The sequence below is a fragment of the Nansenia antarctica genome (assembly GCF_963989245.1).
Source record: "Nansenia antarctica genome assembly, chromosome: 7".
Lineage (NCBI taxonomy): Eukaryota > Metazoa > Chordata > Actinopteri > Argentiniformes > Microstomatidae > Nansenia > Nansenia antarctica.
This window is the reverse complement of record NC_137677.1, coordinates 36,697,503-36,707,779: the sequence shown is the minus strand read 5'-3', so window position 1 is coordinate 36,707,779 and position 10,277 is coordinate 36,697,503. Positions and strand designations below refer to the sequence as shown.

The 10,277-nt window shown below is 44.1% G+C and overlaps 1 protein-coding gene across 1 annotated transcript; it reads left to right on the top strand.

The window, feature by feature from the left end:
* Positions 1 to 6,101: 6,101 nt before the first annotated feature.
* Positions 6,102 to 7,919, top strand: LOC308162566 (excitatory amino acid transporter 1-like; the record flags this gene model as incomplete). The annotated part of the gene is made up of 1 exon (XM_080536712.1): positions 6,102 to 7,919. The coding sequence occupies one exon, from the start codon at positions 6,102 to 6,104 to the stop codon at positions 7,917 to 7,919; it is 1,818 nt and encodes a 605-aa protein (XP_080392838.1).
* Positions 7,920 to 10,277: the final 2,358 nt, after the last annotated feature.

The following is a 10,277-nucleotide window of genomic DNA, read 5'->3' as shown; positions in this document are numbered from 1 at the left end:
ATCGAGTAATGTATACTTAACAATTAGCATTATCTCTCTCCTGTAGATCATTTGTTAGCATTACTTGTTTGTTTGTTGACATTAGCCTTTTTCTCTCTCCCTGTAGCTGGTGCGTTGTTCAACATTGGTGTGAGGAAGGCCATCCTGCTTCTCCTTCTCCTCTTGACTTTCGGTGAGTGTCACTTCACATCCATTTCATTCTAGATTCATAAGTCCTACTTGTGTGGTGTTACTAGCCCACCAGCAAGCTATTCACAGTGATATATATGATGTGACCTCTTTGGCCCTATTAGTACATTTTCCACAAAATATTTTTAGTGCCTTTTGAAGTACATACATTTTGAAGTACATGTTCTGACCACCTGACCTACCACATCATTAACATGTAGGGTTAGGTTATCCTAAAGACATTTGCAAGACATAAATAGACTTGACAAACAAATGAATAAAAAATGTGTTTAAATGGCGATAATTAAATTGTTAATGTTAATTCAACACCTTCTACTTCGTCTGAAACAGAACAGCACGTTTCTATCGGTTGAGGAACTCTACGTTTCTATTGGTTGAGGAACTGGACAATTAGTCGTTACCAAACTGATGACAAGGTGACGGGGTCCAGATGCAGAGAGACGTCCAGTGCTGTATGCAGTACTCCCAGGGCAAAGTGCGCACCAAAGACGTGCTGAGGTTCGAGGTGCAGACAGAGGGGCCGGACTGCAGCATACAAGCCATCATACACGGTAATGTGGTAAAGCCACCAGCCAACGCCACCAGCCTTTTCCTGAACGAGGACTCAGACAAGCCCCCCAACGTCCCCGAACGAGGCCCCCTGTGGCGCCGGCTACACAGGGCCATGGAGAAGAGAGCGACCAGCGTGAAGGACAGGATGAGCAGCTTATTATCTTATGGTAAATGATGGATGGATGGATGGATGGATGGATAGATGGATGGATCTTTTTTCATTTGTATGCCTCTTTCTGACCTGAACATGCCATTGCTGAATACACCCAAAATATATTTTAAAAAATTATAATAATTAAACAAATGTACAATGTCTGTTTTTACCAACAATCTTACAATTAGCACAAAATCTTGCTTCCGCAAACCATTTCACAAACACTTCCGCAAACGTTGATCCCATTGTTTGTGTGTGCGTGTGTGTGTACGTGTGTGTGTGTGTGTGTGTACGTGCGTGTTTATTGCAGTGTGCATGTGCATGTTGTGGTGTGTATGCAGATGTGTTGCGTTGCGGTGTGTATGCGCACGTTGGTCATGTGTGTGTGTATGTGTGTCTGTGCATGTGTGTGTGTGTGTTTGCGTGCGTGCGTGCATGTGTTTAATCGAGTAATGTATACTTAACAATTAGCATTATCTCTCTCCTGTAGATCATTTGTTAGCATTACTTGTTTGTTTGTTGACATTAGCCTTTTTCTCTCTCCCTGTAGCTGGTGCGTTGTTCAACATTGGTGTGAGGAAGGCCATCCTGCTTCTCCTTCTCCTCTTGACTTTCGGTGAGTGTCACTTCACATCCATTTCATTCTAGATTCATAAGTCCTACTTGTGTGGTGTTACTAGCCCACCAGCAAGCTATTCACAGTGATATATATGATGTGACCTCTTTGGCCCTATTAGTACATTTTCCACAAAATATTTTTAGTGCCTTTTGAAGTACATACATTTTGAAGTACATGTTCTGACCACCTGACCTACCACATCATTAACATGTAGGGTTAGGTTATCCTAAAGACATTTGCAAGACATAAATAGACTTGACAAACAAATGAATAAAAAATGTGTTTAAATGGCGATAATTAAATTGTTAATGTTAATTCAACACCTGAACAGTTCCGGTTAGTTTGAGCAGAGCAAACTTCTACTTCGTCTGAAACAGAACAGCACGTTTCTATCGGTTGAGGAACTCTACGTTTCTATTGGTTGAGGAACTGGACAATTAGTCGTTACCAAACTGATGACAAGGTGACGGGGTCCAGATGCAGAGAGACGTCCAGTGCTGTATGCAGTACTCCCAGGGCAAAGTGCGCACCAAAGACGTGCTGAGGTTCGAGGTGCAGACAGAGGGGCCGGACTGCAGCATACAAGCCATCATACACGGTAATGTGGTAAAGCCACCAGCCAACGCCACCAGCCTTTTCCTGAACGAGGACTCAGACAAGCCCCCCAACGTCCCCGAACGAGGCCCCCTGTGGCGCCGGCTACACAGGGCCATGGAGAAGAGAGCGACCAGCGTGAAGGACAGGATGAGCAGCTTATTATCTTATGGTAAATGATGGATGGATGGATGGATGGATAGATGGATGGATCTTTTTTCATTTGTATGCCTCTTTCTGACCTGAACATGCCATTGCTGAATACACCCAAAATATATTTTAAAAAATTATAATAATTAAACAAATGTACAATGTCTGTTTTTACCAACAATCTTACAATTAGCACAAAATCTTGCTTCCGCAAACCATTTCACAAACACTTCCGCAAACGTTGATCCCATTGTTTGTGTGTGCGTGTGTGTGTGTACGTGTGTGTGTGTGTGTGTACGTGCGTGTTTATTGCAGTGTGCATGTGCATGTTGTGGTGTGTATGCAGATGTGTTGCGTTGCGGTGTGTATGCGCACGTTGGTCATGTGTGTGTATGTGTGTCTGTGCATGTGTGTGTGTGTGTGTGTTTGCGTGCGTGCGTGCATGTGTTTAATCGAGTAATGTATACTTAACAATTAGCATTATCTCTCTCCTGTAGATCATTTGTTAGCATTACTTGTTTGTTTGTTGACATTAGCCTTTTTCTCTCTCCCTGTAGCTGGTGCGTTGTTCAACATTGGTGTGAGGAAGGCCATCCTGCTTCTCCTTCTCCTCTTGACTTTCGGTGAGTGTCACTTCACATCCATTTCATTCTAGATTCATAAGTCCTACTTGTGTGGTGTTACTAGCCCACCAGCAAGCTATTCACAGTGATATATATGATGTGACCTCTTTGGCCCTATTAGTACATTTTCCACAAAATATTTTTAGTGCCTTTTGAAGTACATACATTTTGAAGTACATGTTCTGACCACCTGACCTACCACATCATTAACATGTAGGGTTAGGTTATCCTAAAGACATTTGCAAGACATAAATAGACTTGACAAACAAATGAATAAAAAATGTGTTTAAATGGCGATAATTAAATTGTTAATGTTAATTCAACACCTGAACAGTTCCGGTTAGTTTGAGCAGAGCAAACTTCTACTTCGTCTGAAACAGAACAGCACGTTTCTATCGGTTGAGGAACTCTACGTTTCTATTGGTTGAGGAACTGGACAATTAGTCGTTACCAAACTGATGACAAGGTGACGGGGTCCAGATGCAGAGAGACGTCCAGTGCTGTATGCAGTACTCCCAGGGCAAAGTGCGCACCAAAGACGTGCTGAGGTTCGAGGTGCAGACAGAGGGGCCGGACTGCAGCATACAAGCCATCATACACGGTAATGTGGTAAAGCCACCAGCCAACGCCACCAGCCTTTTCCTGAACGAGGACTCAGACAAGCCCCCCAACGTCCCCGAACGAGGCCCCCTGTGGCGCCGGCTACACAGGGCCATGGAGAAGAGAGCGACCAGCGTGAAGGACAGGATGAGCAGCTTATTATCTTATGGTAAATGATGGATGGATGGATGGATGGATAGATGGATGGATCTTTTTTCATTTGTATGCCTCTTTCTGACCTGAACATGCCATTGCTGAATACACCCAAAATATATTTTAAAAAATTATAATAATTAAACAAATGTACAATGTCTGTTTTTACCAACAATCTTACAATTAGCACAAAATCTTGCTTCCGCAAACCATTTCACAAACACTTCCGCAAACGTTGATCCCATTGTTTGTGTGTGCGTGTGTGTGTGTACGTGTGTGTGTGTGTGTGTACGTGCGTGTTTATTGCAGTGTGCATGTGCATGTTGTGGTGTGTATGCAGATGTGTTGCGTTGCGGTGTGTATGCGCACGTTGGTCATGTGTGTGTGTATGTGTGTCTGTGCATGTGTGTGTGTGTGTGTTTGCGTGCGTGCGTGCATGTGTTTAATCGAGTAATGTATACTTAACAATTAGCATTATCTCTCTCCTGTAGATCATTTGTTAGCATTACTTGTTTGTTTGTTGACATTAGCCTTTTTCTCTCTCCCTGTAGCTGGTGCGTTGTTCAACATTGGTGTGAGGAAGGCCATCCTGCTTCTCCTTCTCCTCTTGACTTTCGGTGAGTGTCACTTCACATCCATTTCATTCTAGATTCATAAGTCCTACTTGTGTGGTGTTACTAGCCCACCAGCAAGCTATTCACAGTGATATATATGATGTGACCTCTTTGGCCCTATTAGTACATTTTCCACAAAATATTTTTAGTGCCTTTTGAAGTACATACATTTTGAAGTACATGTTCTGACCACCTGACCTACCACATCATTAACATGTAGGGTTAGGTTATCCTAAAGACATTTGCAAGACATAAATAGACTTGACAAACAAATGAATAAAAAATGTGTTTAAATGGCGATAATTAAATTGTTAATGTTAATTCAACACCTGAACAGTTCCGGTTAGTTTGAGCAGAGCAAACTTCTACTTCGTCTGAAACAGAACAGCACGTTTCTATCGGTTGAGGAACTCTATGTTTCTATTGGTTGAGGAACTGGACAATTAGTCGTTACCAAACTGATGACAAGGTGACGGGGTCCAGATGCAGAGAGACGTCCAGTGCTGTATGCAGTACTCCCAGGGCAAAGTGCGCACCAAAGACGTGCTGAGGTTCGAGGTGCAGACAGAGGGGCCGGACTGCAGCATACAAGCCATCATACACGGTAATGTGGTAAAGCCACCAGCCAACGCCACCAGCCTTTTCCTGAACGAGGACTCAGACAAGCCCCCCAACGTCCCCGAACGAGGCCCCCTGTGGCGCCGGCTACACAGGGCCATGGAGAAGAGAGCGACCAGCGTGAAGGACAGGATGAGCAGCTTATTATCTTATGGTAAATGATGGATGGATGGATGGATGGATAGATGGATGGATCTTTTTTCATTTGTATGCCTCTTTCTGACCTGAACATGCCATTGCTGAATACACCCAAAATATATTTTAAAAAATTATAATAATTAAACAAATGTACAATGTCTGTTTTTACCAACAATCTTACAATTAGCACAAAATCTTGCTTCCGCAAACCATTTCACAAACACTTCCGCAAACGTTGATCCCATTGTTTGTGTGTGCGTGTGTGTGTGTACGTGTGTGTGTGTGTGTACGTGCGTGTTTATTGCAGTGTGCATGTGCATGTTGTGGTGTGTATGCAGATGTGTTGCGTTGCGGTGTGTATGCGCACGTTGGTCATGTGTGTGTGTATGTGTGTCTGTGCATGTGTGTGTGTGTGTGTGTTTGCGTGCGTGCGTGCATGTGTTTAATCGAGTAATGTATACTTAACAATTAGCATTATCTCTCTCCTGTAGATCATTTGTTAGCATTACTTGTTTGTTTGTTGACATTAGCCTTTTTCTCTCTCCCTGTAGCTGGTGCGTTGTTCAACATTGGTGTGAGGAAGGCCATCCTGCTTCTCCTTCTCCTCTTGACTTTCGGTGAGTGTCACTTCACATCCATTTCATTCTAGATTCATAAGTCCTACTTGTGTGGTGTTACTAGCCCACCAGCAAGCTATTCACAGTGATATATATGATGTGACCTCTTTGGCCCTATTAGTACATTTTCCACAAAATATTTTTAGTGCCTTTTGAAGTACATACATTTTGAAGTACATGTTCTGACCACCTGACCTACCACATCATTAACATGTAGGGTTAGGTTATCCTAAAGACATTTGCAAGACATAAATAGACTTGACAAACAAATGAATAAAAAATGTGTTTAAATGGCGATAATTAAATTGTTAATGTTAATTCAACACCTGAACAGTTCCGGTTAGTTTGAGCAGAGCAAACTTCTACTTCGTCTGAAACAGAACAGCACGTTTCTATCGGTTGAGGAACTGTACGTTTCTATTGGTTGAGGAACTGGACAATTAGTCGTTACCAAACTGATGACAAGGTGACGGGGTCCAGATGCAGAGAGACGTCCAGTGCTGTATGCAGTACTCCCAGGGCAAAGTGCGCACCAAAGACATGCTGAGGTTCGAGGTGCAGACAGAGGGGCCGGACTGCAGCATACAAGCCATCATACACGGTAATGTGGTAAAGCCACCAGCCAACGCCACCAGCCTTTTCCTGAACGAGGACTCAGACAAGCCCCCCAACGTCCCCGAACGAGGCCCCCTGTGGCGCCGGCTACACAGGGCCATGGAGAAGAGAGCGACCAGCGTGAAGGACAGGATGAGCAGCGTCACCAGGGAGAGCGTGAAGGCGTTCTTACGCCGGAACCTCTTTGTGCTCTTCACCATCGCAGCAGTGGCTCTGGGTGTGATGTTGGGCTTTGCCCTGCGGCCCCAGAACCTGACCCTGAGGGAGATCAAGTACTTCTCCTTCCCTGGAGAGCTGCTGATGAGGATGCTGCAGATGCTGGTGCTGCCTCTCATAGTCTCCAGTCTGGTCACAGGTATTTCTTCTCTGGACAGCAAAGCCTCAGGTAAGATGGGCATGCGGGTGGTGGTCTACTACATGGTGACCACCATCATCGCGGTCTTCATCGGCATCGTCATGGTGATGATCATCAAGCCGGGGAAGGGCAGGAGGGACACTCCTGTGACCTCCAGCGGCACCATAGAGCCAGTACAAGCTGCCGACGCCTTCCTGGACCTCATCAGAAACATGTTCCCTCCTAACCTGGTAGAAGCCTGTTTCAAGCAGTACAAGACAGTGTACAAGAAGACCATCCGCACCAGGAACGTGACCATCGCACTCAACCTGACTGATTCCCTCAACACTACAGAGGCTGGCCTGACTGGGAACGTGACCAAGGTGCTGCAGACCATACAGGAGACGGTGGAGGAGGTGATCCCCATGTCGGGCTTCTCTAACGGGGTGAACGCCCTGGGCCTGGTGGTGTTCTCCATGTGCTTCGGCCTGGTCATGGGGAACATGAAGCAGCAGGGACAGGCCCTCAGGGACTTCTTCGACTGCCTCAACGAGGCCATCATGAGGCTGGTCGCCATCATCATCTGGTATGCTCCTGTAGGCATCCTCTTCCTGATAGCTGGTAAGATCGTGGAGATGAAGGACCTGGCTCAGGTCGGAGGTCAGCTTGGGATGTACACTGTGACTGTGATCGTAGGTCTCCTCATCCACGGCATGGTCGTCCTGCCTCTTCTCTACTTCCTGGTTGCCAGGAAGAACCCTTTCACCTTCATCGCTGGGCTGCTGCAGGCTCTCATCACGGCCCTGGGAACGTCCTCCAGCTCTGCCACCCTGCCCATCACCTTCCGCTGCCTGGAGGAGAATAACCACGTGGACAAGCGGGTGACGCGCTTCGTCCTGCCCGTGGGCGCCACCATCAACATGGACGGCACGGCCCTCTACGAGGCTGTGGCGGCCATCTTTATCGCCCAGGTCAACAACATGGACCTCAACTTCGGGCAGATCCTCACCATCAGTATCACGGCAACAGCTGCCAGCATCGGAGCAGCAGGTATCCCTCAGGCGGGTCTGGTTACCATGGTGATCGTATTGACATCGGTGGGCCTGCCCGCGGACGACATAACACTGATCATCGCAGTGGATTGGTTCCTGGACCGCCTGCGCACCACCACCAACGTGCTGGGAGACTCGGTGGGCGCGGGCATCGTGGAGCACCTGTCCAAACAGGAGCTCCTGAGCCAGGACGCAGAGATGGGCAACTCTGTGAACGAAGAGAACGAGAAGCCCTACCAGCTCATCTGCCAGGAGAACGACTCTCTCAAACATCGCAACAGCGAGACAACCATGTGAGAGGCAGGAGACAGAAGGGATTGTTTTTATAGACCTGGTCTGAAACTCCCTTCCCTGCCATATCTCATGACTGGTATGTTGTGGTTGTTTAACTCCAGGCAGGGATCTCTACAGAGCAGAGCCTTCCAATTACGCCAAGCTTAAATGGATTAACCGTTTTCATGCAATAAATATTTCAACCGGAAAAAAAATATATATATATATATATAATAACCAAACGACCACTCATGTTTCTGAGGATTTAGTAAAGAACTGAACTTTACTCCAGCGTCTGAGGATTCATTGATGTGTCAGTGTGTGTTTGCTATCTGTTGAAGTTGCGCCCTGGTTACGCGCAGTGGGAACAGAATAGTTATTAATATTAGACGAATATTATACTAATACTATTAATAGAACTAATACTAATAGACAAATTATCTATTTTGTTATTACAACAATTGAACAAACTTAACACCAAACTTTTTCATCCATTTATGCCTAGATATGTCTTCTGGGGATTCATCCATCTCTCCACCAGCCAAGAAATGTACGAGTAATCCATACCTTTATTCATTTCTGCAAGACCTGCAAATGTTCAGTAGCATTAGCATAGGTATTGACACGTCTTTGTCATTACAGGTGTTGTCTTCCCTGCCCCACCGCCAAAATTCAAAAAAGTCACTTCAGGTAAAATCTAGTTGGCGCTCTATTCTATACTTATAAATGTTAACTTTCTATTCACCCCGGATGTCTGTCTTGCTACAAATTGATTGTTCATGTGTAGTTATTGTTCATATCAGTATATTTGTTGCAGGGTTGCAGAAGGCCTCTGTGAAGCAAATGCTAAAAAAAAAAACCCCCAAATCCATGTGAGTTTGGTCACAATGTTGGTTCACCCATCTCAATTTAATAATTATTTGTATTTAAGAAAGCACATTTTAACGATATTTCCTTTTAACGATCAGTTTCTATGGACCTCTTTGAATTAGAAGAAAAGGACAAAGAAGAATATGCCTGTAAGCAATGCGTTTGTATTTTTAATATATAACTGGTCTTTCCTCTCATTCTGTGCTACTTGTTCCTGTTTGAAGTTGTTCATGTGCTTTGATCTTTGTTTGAAAAGCCACTGATGACTCTACAATGATAGACTCTCCTCTGCAGTCATCAACACCAGGTACTATGACTATTTTTCTATATAATCTCAATTCAGTTCATGTAGTGTGTTGCCGATTTGTCTTCCCAGCCTCATAGTCATAGAGTAGAGCGTAAGGACAATAGAATAGGGGACAACCAACATTTGTTACAGCACACATTTAAGACAAAGACAAATGTCCAAACTAAATAAAGCATGAGGACGTCTCAATAGCCTTTTTCACAGCAATAGTGGGATTTGAGCAGAGTCTTGAAAGTCCATAGATTGGGGGCGGTCTTGATGTTAAGTAGGCTAGCCACAATGTTAGTCCACCCATCTTCATTTTCCGTATTGTGTTCCATATTGTGTTGAACTGACATTTACTTCAAAGAAAGCAGGTTTTAATGTTTTAGTTTATTTTATCTAAGAACCTCTACACCCTGTCTGAGAATGATGAATGTAAGTAATGAGTTTTCTAAATATATAACTGGTCTAACTTTCCTCCTCTACTATTTATTCCTAGTGAAACTAACTTGAATATATGGGATCATGTGATTTATTTTAGTTTTTTTTTCACTTTGAAAAGCTGATGAAGATTCTATTTCCTTATCAACTCAACACTCATCCACACCAGGTATTATAAAAAATGTTAATGTTGTTGTTACATGAGAATATGGTAAGGTCTGTCATGGAGCTGCAAAGACTCATAACACCTTTCTTGTTGAAATAGTCCCAGTGTCTCAAGACCCCCGAACGTCCTCTCCTGTCAGAGAAATGCCATTTAAAGGTATAATGGCAAATTACATTACAGATTTTGATGTATTATGCGAAGGTAGTAATGAAGCACCATCTTTTGGTGACAAAGCTTGAGGATTATTACTTTTCTTTTGTGCTGATGAAACATAAAAATGTAACAGCACAAGCAAGAAATACTAAAGGTTCGTTTTCAAATCACATTGTCAACAGTTGTCACAGCACATGTCCGACTTATTCTTAAGTTTACCGTACAAGGATGAAGTCAATAGCAACCCCTTGGAGTTTAATAGAAATGATTCTATGTTTCAGGCTTGTCCCATAGAAGGCTGACTCAAGATTCAAGGTCCAGGGTCCTCTTTCACTCTCCACCAGCACAGACCAGGACTCCTAGAGGTTTGTGTTCAAATCACGTTGTCACAGCATGTCTTAGTTATTGCTGATGTTTTGACACAGATGAGGTCTAGAGCGACCCTTAACAGTTGAATACAAAT